General features: G+C 38.7%; 1 protein-coding gene across 5 annotated transcripts in view; it reads right to left on the bottom strand.

Annotated features, from left to right (window-relative positions):
• CLINT1 (clathrin interactor 1) overlaps positions 1-13,885 on the bottom strand; it is a 47,838-nt gene that overhangs the window by 17,854 nt on the left and 16,099 nt on the right. For all 5 annotated transcript variants that reach the window (XM_083871813.1, XM_083871815.1, XM_083871811.1 and 2 more), the window contains exons 2-5: positions 4,486-4,590; positions 3,729-3,825; positions 2,195-2,303; positions 1,188-1,352 (exon numbers count right to left, since the gene is read on the bottom strand). In XM_083871813.1, coding sequence (XP_083727939.1) covers positions 1,188-1,352; positions 2,195-2,303; positions 3,729-3,825; positions 4,486-4,590 — 476 coding nt within the window. The remainder of the gene's footprint in view (positions 1-1,187; positions 1,353-2,194; positions 2,304-3,728; positions 3,826-4,485; positions 4,591-13,885) is intronic.

Genomic DNA, 13,885 nt, shown 5'->3' on the forward strand with positions numbered 1-13,885 from the left:
CATTGGAAAAGGAGACACTGCTCAGAAATGTACTGCTGTTAAATTTTGCAGGAGAATAAAACGGCCTTATTTCAGTTTATGTCACGCTCTCAAGCATTTTAATGCAGATTCCTTTAGAGAGGTTTCCCTGTGCAATAGAAATTTTAAAATTAAAACAGACACCAAGTAAGAGCTCAGTATTTTCAGGACAAAATAAACTAATGAAAAAATCTTAATGCAAGCATTTTGTATTTAAATAACTAGAATCATTTTGATTAGAAATCTCACTGGGGAAAGGGTTTGTTTTGTGCTGCTAGAAAGACTTTTTTTATCTTTACTCAACAAACGAAGGAATAATTCAAAACTCTTTACTACAAAAATTAAATACAAGACAAAGAAACTAGTCCTTTAAATTAAAAAAATTGAATGATACTTAAGGAGCACATGGAGAAATGATTCTACCCAGACTACAAGGATAGATCACGACTCTGCACAGAGAAGTCAAAGATAAGCTCAGTGAAAGAACAGAGGGACATGTACTCAAAGTACAAATACAGTGACTCATAAGTATTTCTTAAAAAGAGAATCACCACAATTCCAAGCAGGTAGCAAAAGTCTAAAGGAATGTAATAAAACAAGAAATATTCTGCCTTGGAAATTTTTAACTACTCTGCATATGTGGAAAAGGAAGAATGGAAAAGCAACCTGTCAAAAACAGGAGGGATCAAATCTTAAGTGGAAGGCTCACAGAGAAGAGGAGAAAAAAACCAGAAAGCATCAGACACAGGTGAAGTTTAAGCCCTGAAGAGCTACTCCTGAGCTCTTATAGCAAACTCTTCTCTCAAAGAAATCACCATTTCCAGCAAACCAGAGCCTTGTGCCACTGGGACTTTGGTACTCATCCCTTACTAAAAGCAGCCAAGGATTTACTCAGGCCAAAAAAACCACAGACTGGCAGCTGGATCATGGATGGCATGCTGGGATATATCAGATGGAAGCCTCAGTGCAAGCTCACATCCCTGCTACACACTATGGCAGGGGCTGGGAGCAAGGAGAAACATCCCTGGGTACTTGTATTTAAAGTCAGATCTGACAGACGCCAGGAAACAAACATAGAATCCACAGATGTATTTCAAGGCTCCAAACAGTATTATTTGGGAAAGCAGAAGTGGATTGGCAATCCTTGCCCCGGGCAGCCCAGTACTCACTGTATCTGAACCCTCCGACACTGTCCGAGGACACCCCAACGTATTTGTCTTTGTTCTTCTTCGCCTTCTTCCTCTCCTCCCGAAGCCGGTCGTCGTCTTGGGCAAACTCCACCATCTCTTTCACCTTCTGGCGGATGTTTATCCCCTGGTCTTTGCCATTCTCATCTGTGCAGGTAATGCAGGACAGAGAGGATGGATGGAAGAGGGGAGGAAAAAAGGAAAATTGTAAGTGAGAGGCAGCAATACTGAACACCAAATTGAAAAAGAAATTTGAGTCATAAACACAGCGGTCAAAGATTTTGTGACTACTGCATGAGTTCCAGTCTGTTTAAAAGGGACCAATTAACACAAAATTTAGATAAATGAGTTTGCACTGAATGGTGTACTTAAACATAGGGGAGATTAACAGAGACTGAGACAGAACTCTTATTCTCCAATTGAACAATTTTAACCCCTCAAAACATCAGCCTTTTTAGCGCAGTTTTTGCAAGTTTCATTGCAAGAACTCAGTCTCACGGCAGAAGTGATTTTCTGAAAAATTGCTTTCAGTTGGGAAGTACTATAAGCTAAATGTGCTCCTTTCCAGCCTTTTTCACATTCAAAACACACACTGGCCTTGCTGCCTTTGCACTGTAAATATTATTTGGTGGGAGGAAAAAACCCCAGCTTCAAACAGATGTGTGTGTTTTGGAGCTCTAACCTTTTCTTCCCATATGATTAAAGCTATTCCTTTATGGACACCACAGGGGACCAGTCTCTAGTGCATATTTTAATATAAACCCCAACACTCATGTTGTGTTGGTTCTGTTGTTATTAGCCAGTCTTTTCTGCAAGTTCTTGTCTTCACTAATTAATACTCTAGGGCCCCACGTCTTGGATTCTGCACTCTTCACACAACTGGCAACAGTCACATTTTAATTAGACTGGGGAAGCTTCTAAGCTGGTTCAGGTGACTGACAACTCCAACTACTGTTTTAATTTGCTTATAAGATTTTTCTATTGCTCACCTACAAAGTGGTAATTTTCCAGGGATCGCAAATCATAAATGTGTTCTCTGGCACTTGTAACAACACGCTCTGATCCATTCCTTATGAGGTAAGCTAGGAGCAGCAAAGACTATAAAAATACAAAGCACCTTATGATTGCATGAACAAAAACTCTACCTTTTTTTTTTTTGCAAAAACCCCAAACCTACCCCCTCCCCAAATTAGTAAATAACTTCCCCTTTTTAAATAAATGCGTATTATATGAGTCCCATGTAAAAAATGTTTTCCTCACATGAATATTTTGCTCTTTAAACTATCCAAACTGTATTTTTAGAACTTTAGCTTGTTACTACTAAATGACAAATAGTTACCTTTATCAGCTACTGCTTGTTTTAAGATAAAGCAGTAGCAATTAAGGAGAAAAAGTTAACCTGTGAAATGAAGCATTTTCTTTTGCCTCTTTTGTTCACAATTTTCCAATGGCTTTCACTGAAAGGTAACTTGTACAGGAATTTAAAAAGCCTTCTGCAGGATTCAATGGATATACAAAACTGCATTTCAGGACAATTTTAGACAAGTGACAAAACAAATTAAGTTTAAATAATACTTTAATTTCAGTTCTTTATGTTGAGGATTTGTATCTGGATAGAAATAACCCACTTTCTCTGAAGTAGTGCCTTTATCAGCTAAAACTATCATTTTATTTCAACCAATCTAAACCTGATAAGCAATTCCAAGGAGTCTTTATAACATTAAGTAGCTATGTGTGATAGCATTAAATATTAATTTCTATTGTACTTCAGGGAAAACAATTACTATGACTACAAAACATCAAGCACCTGTGAAAAGCACAAACCATGCTTTAGAATTAATTGTCTTGCTACAATCCTGCCATCAAGAAAAACAAAGTATAACCTAGTCTAATACATCAATTCTAAAAAAGGAGGTTATATTTGCATAATTCAGTGAACACTGAACACCACTTTAAGTGTAGCACAACACAATCTCAAGCAAAAAGTTTCTGTACCAAAGACAAGAAAAATGCAAATGACTCTGATCTTTTCCAAAACACAATTAGGACATAAAACTGTCATGTAAGATCTGCAAGGAAATTTGGCCCACTCAAAGGCAAAGTATAATTTAAAAGCATTACAAATTGGCAGAAAATGAAGATTAGTTTGCATTTTATTTCAGGTATTCCTGGATTCTTTCAAAAATGTTCTCCTGATGGCACAGTAACTTAACATCTCCTTCTCATGGAGCTCTGCAGCATTGGGTAGATTCAAAGTGTGAGTGCTACTCTAATACCTGAATAGCAACAAAATAGAATTGCTCTGTTGTGTTCATTAAGTAACATCTTAAAGTGCTTCTAAAACCAAAAATTCGTCGTGTTTTTTCATACACAGCATTTGAAAAACAGCTTTGACTTCACCAACAGAATTATAAAAGTTAGGGAAGAAATTCTAGGTTGCTGGAGGAGAAAGTGCTGTAGGATTATCTAAACAAGAACTCCACCAGGACAGTGCATGAGCACCAAGCCTTGATCCTTACACACCTTATAAACTCTCCTCCAGTTCTTTTTGTTGTCTTTCAGCATCCGAGTCCACAGCATGTTCATGAGCTCCGGGAACTGCTCGTACATAAACGTGGCCCTAAAGAAGGGAACAAAAGCAGCACGGAAATGTCGTTTTCCCGGGTCTGCCACAAGAGCCTGTTCACACTCAGGGCTGGCAGTAGATGGCAGGAGTGATCTAAGCCCAGCCACATCGGATGACATTCAACAAAAAAAGCTGCCCCTGTTTTAACTCCTAGATCAGTTATTTACATCACAGGACTACAAAAGAAAAGAGTAATTCTAAAAATCTGAGAACCTTCAGTAATTTTTAATGGAAATAATGCTGAATATGAATACCCTAATAACTATTGCAATTGATCAAACATGCAAATTTCAAACTGATTTTAACACAAAAAAAAAAGCTCAAGGAAAAATTCAACATGTTTTGCTGTTTTTAGAACAGTTATGAGAAAGCATTTTGAAAATGAATACTCAAAAAAAGTCATCTATATTGAAAGAATTATGAGGATACATAAATGAAAAATCTCAAATTTAAAAAATAACTGAGCTTCATTTTTTGTTTGACAGCTTTCAATACATTCTGAAATTATGCATTAAGAAACTTTAAGACTTTATTTACAGCAACTTTTCGGCATTATCAGTCTGAATACCACAGAGTTGATTTACCATCAAATTTCACATTCTCATATAAAATGTACCTTTCTTTTCTTCATCACTGAGTCAAATTATCACTTACTTGGCAATCTCTCCCATGAGCTGCCCTGAAGGTCCCCACGGATCATCATTGGTTGCTTCTCGAACCTTAGACTCTATTTCTGAATAATTCATAACCACATTGGTGCTGCAAAGGAAAAAAAAAATCACACACATGAAGATTAGCATCAAAACTGAGAAACACATGAAAACTTAATAATGACACTAGTGCAGATCTCACTTAATGAGATACCTCTACAGAGTGGGAAAGAAAACAGCTTTAGTGCACAAGTTACCCTGAGGACACTATACACCACATTTAAGTTATCTTTAAGAAGGTTTTACTATTCTATTAGTCTTCAAGAATACAGATGAGAAACTGGGGATTACATTACAGCCGGATTCAGTCCAGTAAAAATGGCTTTGGGTCAAATTAAAATGCAAACCAAACCACCAGAGTCAAGGCTGATGGCTTCTGCAGCTAGGTACGGCTTGCTTACAGGTTTGTAATGGTACAGAGTCACTTGCAAGAGGCTTTATAACTCAATCAGAGACAAGTTTTTTTTTTAATGTTACAAGAGAAAAATCAAGAACATCAGCACCAAACAGGTGTTAGTGAAAAACTAACAAAAAAAAAAAAAAATCACATGGAAGACCGAAGTAAGGGAGATGAGATTTACTAGAAAGTCTGTTTCCTAGCTTGAATTTAATTAATTAAGGGAAAACAGCAAAAGGGAAGCTGCAGAGCACTCAGTTACAATTACAGCAATGCAAATATTGCAAGGAGCTTGGGCTGTCGCTTTCAGAGGTCACAGAAAACCTTACTTGGAATTTTTTTTTCTGTGATGTTAGTAAGCATATGATTTCTTTTTTAATTAATCTTTAAAACAGATAACATATGAGCCCAGCAATCTCCTTCGTGCCTCTAAAAGCATCCAGATGTATTTGATAACACAATCATTTCCCTCATCTTTTAAGGTGAGCGAGCAGCCCTAAAACCTCATTCATAGTGAGAACAGTTGAAAATTGCTCTCTGCTTCTGGAGCATCAAGACTGACACCAGCAATGAAATCAGCAGTGAAAGGAAACCTGGTGATCTCTGCTTTCCCTTCATACCTGGAGTGCACTGAAACAACACATTTACACATCTAGGATGTCAGAAGTTTCAAAGTTTACTTAAAAGTACGTCATAACTGATTCAGAAGCTAAGAAAAACCCCTGTGAGTACTTCCAACACAAACCAACCCACAACAAATTCATTAAACTGCAGGAAAGATCTAATGATTTATAATGCAATGTGGAGAAAGCATTTGCTGCTTAAGAACCTCTTCTGAACCTGAATGACTTAAAAAGAGAAAAAATAAATAACCAAGATGCTCAATAGTCATCCCAACAGTTATCCCTCTGTCTGTGTAGGAGTTTGCACAAAGCAGCATTCAAGAAACTCCTGCTCAATTTTATTTGGCATAAGGATAGCAAAGATCTTGGAACTGGGAGTTATAAACAGCAGAAACAAGAATGAAATCCCCTCAAGTCTGAAAGGGGACACAGAAGGTAATTGTTAAAACAGAATAAAATTTCTGGACTTAATCTTGGATTCTCAGCATGAGAATTCCTGCTGTCAGATCCTGATGTATGATTTTATTCAACTTTGTGTCTAAAGAGAGCATAAGCTACATGACTGAATAAATAATCAGCAAGCTCACAGAACCTATCTATATTACAACAAGCATGTAAGAACACAGCAGTAGTTTGGAAGAACAGCAATTAAGGTTTTACAAATTCATTTATGCTGAATGCACCTCAAGCTTCTGTTTCTGGTATTTTCTTTACTGCACATACAAATGTAAACCAATCCCATCTGTATTTCCCACGTGCGTGGAAAAAACACAAGCCCAAAGCTCCAGGATTTTGCAGCACACTGGTTCCCTTGTCCAAAGCAAGGAAAGGCAGGGAGCTGAATGGAAAGGTTCTGCTTGTTTTTATAACCCCTCCTTCAGCATTTGTTTGAGAGACTTGATGGAGACCTGGGAGGGGGAAGCATAAAATGAAGTATTTCCTTAATTTCTTAGAGCAAAGAATTTAAGAATGGAAAATGCTTGAAGAGATGCAAACTTAAGTGTAGAAAAATAAATGGCAGCATTGGCTGTGCAGGAGCTGAGGGCACGTGGCTAAAGCAGCAGCAGGGCTGGAACGGGGAAACGGAAGGAAAACAAGGGAAATTAAGTAATGCCAAGAGAAAAAAGGTGCAGTTAAGCCTCTCTAAGTACAGAAACATGCTCGACTTCTAAACCCCTCCTGCAGAAAAGTTATTGTTCTCAGCAACTAGGAGAAAGCTCTTTTATAAATGCCAAGCTGAGATCTAATGGAATGAACCATTCCAAACCAAAGCATCTTAGAGCCACATTTAATTCAGCAACAAATGTAAACTTCAAGGAGGAAAAAAAAACCCCTCACTGTTGTATAGTTTGGCATCATTCCAGGTCACTTAAAAATAACCATTTCTAAAAAGGTGGAAATACAGTTTTATTCTTCCTTTCCCATGTTTTCTATGGCCCTCATTCCCTGCCCTACCCATGATTCCTGTGACCTTTGCAGCAAAAAAATAATTTATGTCCAGATGTGAAGGGAAAAACTGACTAGCTTGATTGCCAAGACTTCCTGTGATTGATATAAATTTAATATCCGAGGACACTTTCCGACACCAGGGGGGGCTCTCTGATTAGTTTATCCTGGGCAGCTTCCAGGGAATCGTGCTGGATCGCAGGGACAGAGGCGGCTCTGCAAACAAACCCGGGCAACACTCGGGGCTGACAGAAAGGAACTTCTCAGGCAGGGCTGAGAACCAGCCCCCCCAAATCTGCCCCAATCCTTCACACAGACCCTGCACCGCTGGAATCCCATGACAACAACATTTACAGAAACTTCTGACGTGGACAAAGATATTAAGCAGGAAAAGTGTATTTTGAAAAGCTACATTCAAAATAAGGGTACAGCAATAGAATTTACATGAACAGCACAAACTGTTACATTCTTCTGTGTCTTACATTTAAGTCTATTTAAACAGATTAATGACAACAGATTCTTTTTTACTCTTTATTGTACCCCTCTCAAGTGATTTCAGTATAATTTTCTTTTTTGAAAAATAAAATTGTTTTCAAAAGCCAAGAGAGGGCACTGTCACATCTCTATGGAACAACACTGTGACAGTCAGCAAAATGCTTTTAATTTTCTTGCAACTTTAAATGTTTGCAGCTGGAATTTACAGCAACACTGAACAGGTAGCTCAAGTCTGAGACTAAATTCTTCTTAAGTGAATAAATAGACATTGCTAATAAAGTCAGTGGGTAATAGCTGTAAATACCTGACCATCTCCAACTGCAGCAGAAAAAAAGACATTTCCCCTTAAATGTTTCATATGCATTTTATTAACTATCATGGGATATATATTGAAAATTACTTGTTGTACCACGTACCCTGAAATCCTTCCTACTCTGTCCACAATTTTGTCTGCACTTTTCAAAGAATTCAATCAACCATAAATAGTTTCAAATTTTGTTCTAAGCTACATTTTTAGACTTGGACATTTGAGATAAAGATATTATCTGGGTCCAGGTGTCATACCCTACAGAATCCTAAAAACCCAAAAAATAAGAAGAGGGTGAGAGGAGAGAGATGTGAGAGGGAAGAGCATTATTGAACACATCTCAGTTGTGTCATTTGAGGTAGGAATTGATGCTTAGTTGGTATTAGGGAGAACAAGCAGGCAGCAAGAGGGGACAGGAAATTCTGTACATCCTCATATAAAACTCAGATCAGAGAGAATCTGTGAAGGTACAGCCAAAACATTCATCAAGTATCTGCCACTTCAACCTTTACAGTTGCAATAGTCAGAAAGCACTTCAGCTTTCAGGCATGAAGAGGATAAAAATCCTACAGGGTCTGAGATTGTCCTCAGCACTTTTCTTTGAAACAGGAAAATGAAAGGCAGCTTGTGGACGGCCTGTATGAAAATAAAACCTTACAGACTGCAGGAACACTTCACAGATGACACACAGAACAGCCAGACTTTAAAAGCAGCCCTGTCTTCCTCCTCCCTATCAGCAGACACTGAACATAACCCACAATGTGGACATAAATACACATGACCACTAGGAAGTGATAAATGTATCTGCAGAAAACTTCTATTTGTGTTTCATTTCAACAGACTCCAACCTGCCTACTTTGCTCAGGCTTCTGATTTTACACGACGCATGAATCAAGCTGTAATGCTCAGAAGGACAATACTGATGGGCGTGAGGTATATTCTGCTCTCAGTAACATATTAGTTCTTCATCACAGTTGGGTTTTTTTCCTCCCCTTATAAAATAACCACAAAATAATTCCTGAAAAACATTTTTTTTCTCTCTTCCAGACTAAGAAATTCTTTTTTAAATGACTTTTATGCTGGCAAAGTAAAATCATTGTACTTCCACCCAAGATGCTAATAAAAAATTAAATAAACACTAACATCCTGAATTGAAATGTTTGTTTCAGAATGAGAATTTTTCATTGCTCAGGACCACAAGGTGTTCTCTACAGATTCATATGCTCTAAGTGAAGTCAATTATCTGTTAGGAGATTACAATCACTTATACACAACTATAACTGTACTGCTTCTAGTAATAGCTTCCAATTGGTAACATTACAATTAGTTCTGTTGTGCCTGAACTAATTATCCACATCAATCATTGCTGGTTTCTCACTGAAAAAAAATCCCACCCTATTTCTCCCTACACCATGTACCTTGAATCAGAAACTCTTTGGAAACATGGATGTGGGGACACAAGGCTCTGCATATGGTCAGCAAAATAAATGAAGAATATTTTCTTAGCTAATGTCTCCACTAAAATTAACCCTCAAACATTTCATAGCAATAATTTAAATACACTGCCAGCAAACCTGCTAAAGGAAAAGATGCAACAATTTTTGATTATGTGATTTTACACTTTTCTGAGAACTCTGGATTCAGCATAAAGCACTAGAAGGAGAAAACACTTCAGTGCCCTTGGTCTTCGCTAAAGAACATCACACAGATATTTCCACTTCGTGCTCCCCCCCAGCATCTCCTCTATCTTCCACATTTTTTCCATGATCAGTGGTGTTCTGCTCCCTCATCACCCTGGAAATCACAACTCATAAAGGAAGCTTGCACTTCAAGGCCAGACTTTGGGAGCAATGTTCTTTGGAAGATCTATTCCTAAGATAACAAGTCATGAGGAAAGGAATAGTGTTATACATCAGATTTTCAAACACCATATAAACTCAGCGTTTTGTATGAATGCTCAAATACCAGCAGTTTCTTAAACGTGCAGAACCCTTCCAACAGCACCTGCACAGCCAACCTGCACTGGAAAAAATAATCACCACGAGAAAGGGAGGTATTTATACACTAAAGGTAATGAAAGAATAATAAATACTATCCATCCATTCAGAATGGAACTTACTTGAAAACATATTAAGGAATCAGAAAGCCTAACAGCTCTTTGCCAGTGTTTCTGCAGGAATGTGAAAGCCCTGAGTGTGCCCTGGGGCGGGAGTCAGAGGCTCCATTAAAGCGCGGTCAGGATTAGAGCTGCTCTTGATGTGGGTGGTGTCACCGAGGACACCAGAACAACTCTGGGCATCGGATCCACAGAAGATTTGTGAAATGCCACGTCTAATCTTATGACAACTAAAATAACCAGAAGCCACAGAGAGGGGACATTACAACAGTTTCTTTATAGTGCTGATAAAGGTATTGGATTGGACAGGGTGAGCCTAATTAGAAACACTTCCCGAGCCTCTGGGAAGCTGCCCACTGTGCTCAGGGACTCGGCCGCAGGAACAAGAAATCTGGCTACACTGTTCCGTTTTTTTCAATGTATATTTCAAACCAATTACAGTATCACGTATACATGGGACTCCTATGTGCATAATATTATGCCTTTAACTATTACTCCAAGGACACCACTGGATTATGCACCTTCTGTTTTCCTTTTTTTTAATTTTACAACTGGGAACACTAAAATACTAAAAGCTGAGATGAGAAACTTTGTACGTTTTACCACCATTAACAGTTTCCAATGAGACACCACTCTGCAAATATCTGCTTAAGGACTAAGCACAGAAGAATAAAAAATTCAAGCTTTACTCACATCCAGCATGAACATTAATGCTATTCAAACAAACACCAACACTAAAGAATTTTTTTTTTAAAGAAATAAATTAGTCTTTATAGCAGGCAGGGTTTGGATAAACAGGACAAGAGAAGCTCTGTTACTGTACAGCACTATGAAGTGTGGTGCCAAAGTCCTACAAGAAGCAAATATTTTAACCTTCTGTAATTTAATGTGCCAAAACAGACACAACATGATTTTATCTTTTGAATAACATGTTTAACATTATCCTTTCAATAGGCAGTCTCACATACTAATAGCTTAATCTCATTCTTTTAGTAATTTTGCCAGCAGTTTCCTTATTTTTAGAAAGTTTTCTCTGTGCTTCCTGTGACTTTCACAGTGAATAAAGGCAAAGCACACTTTAAATTTGGTCATGACAGAACAGATGTTACAGACTCTGAATCAAATCTCATCACCTCAGCTGGTGACACAGCAAAGGAGACCATTACAGTAAGAGTCCTTACAGTCCACATGGACAAACCCCAGTAAGGAAACAATTCCACAGCTCTGTGCTGGTGCTTCTTGGATCTAAAACTGAATAGACAGCATTATCCAACCAGAAAGGTTCAGAAATGCATAAAATAGTTAAGAAAACACTAAGTTACAGCACAAGGAAAGTTTGCTTGAACTGAATAGAGAAGAACACACGCACATGGTTCATTTATTCGCCTTTCCTATCTCCCACCATTTCCATGGAAAGGCAGCCAGGTGACAACTGCAGCACATTCTCTATGGGATGGTGCACCAGCAGCACGGGGTAGTTCCGGGTAAACCTCTGAAGGAAGGCAGCAGTAACTCACACCTGGGGGCTGAACCAGCTCCCTGCCCTGCAGTTTGAGCACTGCCTTTGTCTTCCAGCAGCTGCTTTTCCCGACAGCTCCCCCTGGGCTGAGAAGCTGCAGTCACCCACCAAGACAAGACAGGGACCACCAGTGGCTGCTCACAGGATCCACGGTGCAAGTTTTAGGAGTATTATCCAAATGCAACAGCAGCAATTTCTGCTCAGATTTCCCAAAAAACAGTAGAGGGGCTGACAACTTAAGGCAAATTGACACTAATATAATGCAGAGTTGCTTCTAGACATTTGAGATTGTAGCTGAATTTGTTTTTTTAGAGTGAAGGATTAAATGCACTAAAAAATGAGCCAAGTGAACATGCAACATCTGGAGAAGAGACAAGGCAGGCCCTGGTAATATTTCCACAATACAGTTATCTAGAAGACCCCCACCCACAGACACACAGGCATTTAAGATGAAGCCCTCAGAGAGGAGTGAACACCACCTCAATCTCACCATTCAACTCTTATGAGTCATGCATCTGAACTATTTTTAGCAGCTAGATTAAAAGGTTCCTGTAAAGGAGGGGTGGAAATAGAGGGAAAGTTTCTGAGAATGCAAAGAAGTTGCTTTCATGTTAAATGATCCTTTTTAAAATTGGGTGCAAAAGTTAGTTTCAACTACTGAGAACACACAGTATATAAAAAAGCTACACAACTTGCCTGAGTACAGGATACATCTCCCCCACTCCCAGGTGTAGGAATCTTGGCATCTATTAAACTGTTAATTAGTTTCCAGAAACACTTTTGCCAATTAAAAAAATCATTTAATACTTATCCATCTGGGCATGAAATACTTTCAGGAGAGCATTTGAATTGGTGAGATAAAATAGAACCAATCCTGACCCGCACAGCGCCGCCTCCCAAACCCCCCGAGGCCAGGACACGACAGGCAGCGCCCCAAACCAGGGGCGGCATTCACCAACTGCACTTGTTCCTGTGAGCAACCCTTCCTTCAGGCTCTGAGGGACTTCACATCATCCCTGGCCCAAACTGGTGTTCCAAGAAACTGGAAGGATTTAATAAAAAGTCAAGCAGAAAAATGCATTTCAGGACCAGATTTAAAGATGTGTTTTGGGATAAGATTTCACTGCCCTATGACACTGTCACTTACTACCTTAGAGAGCTCAATGTGCAGACTGGTTCACAGACAGAGGACATAATTTATCCACCTGTTATCCCAAACAATACAATGTGTATTGTTTAGGATATATTCAGGAATCTATGCACCTAAAGCTATTAACAATTATTCAGAGAAGACATTAATCACCTTCCAAAATAAAGATGGTGCTGCTCTTTCCCTTCAGTGAACTCATGTATTCAATCTCAGCCAGCCTCTCTCCCCTTGCTGGGTGAAGACAAACTAACTAAAAAACATGTAACAAACTTAATGCATTTTCATTTTGCTCCTGTCAGTAATGTCACTTTTGTTATAAAACATGCAGCTTAGATTTAGAGCCTTACAGATAAAACATATGGATACCAAATCAAAAGCCAGCAGTCCACATTCAACAAAGAAACAGATGGGGACCCATCTGCCAAAATGCCTGGTGAAATACCTCAGGTTACAGGGAGGTAACAGCACAACATTAGAGATACTTGACCGTTTGAAGTTCTTTATTTTTCAGCCACTCCTCAGAACCATGACCAATATGACACCAGTCAGTTTCGCCCATGAATGCCAGGTATTATTCCAGACCTTCAATGCAAGGAGCAGTCCTACCCTTCTGACCAATGATACAATCTCCATTATGTACAGTAGGATCTGAAATACATTTTCAGCTTTTCAAGTTCAGTTTCATAATTTATGTGGCAGATGTGCAAGGCAAACTGCACAGAAAGAGATAAGCCAAGAAAAACATCCTGGTGGTCACAAATGAATTACAACTTGTGGGAGGAAGGAACTATAAAGCTATTTCCTGTGCCTTACAACTTCTAATCACAAAAGACTACCAAGTAAACAAAATAGCCCCAAATCTACCACACACACTGTCAAAAAGAACAGTGACTTCAAAAATTAAATTGCAGCCTGTTAGAGAACTCAGACCTCTCACTTACAGATATCAACACTGCACCTTACTGAAGTCTTCCCTTTCTAAGTTTCCCCCTCTCAGAAGCTCCCAATTGCAGAATTCTATATCCTAAATGGTTTTGTAATTGCTTGCCACAGCTGAATTATTTTTTGCAGATGTTGGGAACACGAAGCATGGGAACATGGCAGTTTTAAAGTGTATTTGTGCAAGGAACAAACACTTCCTCCCCCACTTGATTTAAGACTGATTTCACCTCTCCTACTGGAGATTCCCTGCAGTATGTCAGTGTTAATACTTTCCTACTCTTATATAAAACCATCCCTTGTGGTTCACCAACAGATACATGGCTGCTTTATGTATCTTAATATGTGGTAG

The sequence above is a fragment of the Zosterops lateralis genome (genome assembly GCF_965231275.1).
Source record: "Zosterops lateralis genome assembly, chromosome: 14".
NCBI classification, from domain to species: Eukaryota; Metazoa; Chordata; class Aves; order Passeriformes; family Zosteropidae; genus Zosterops; species Zosterops lateralis.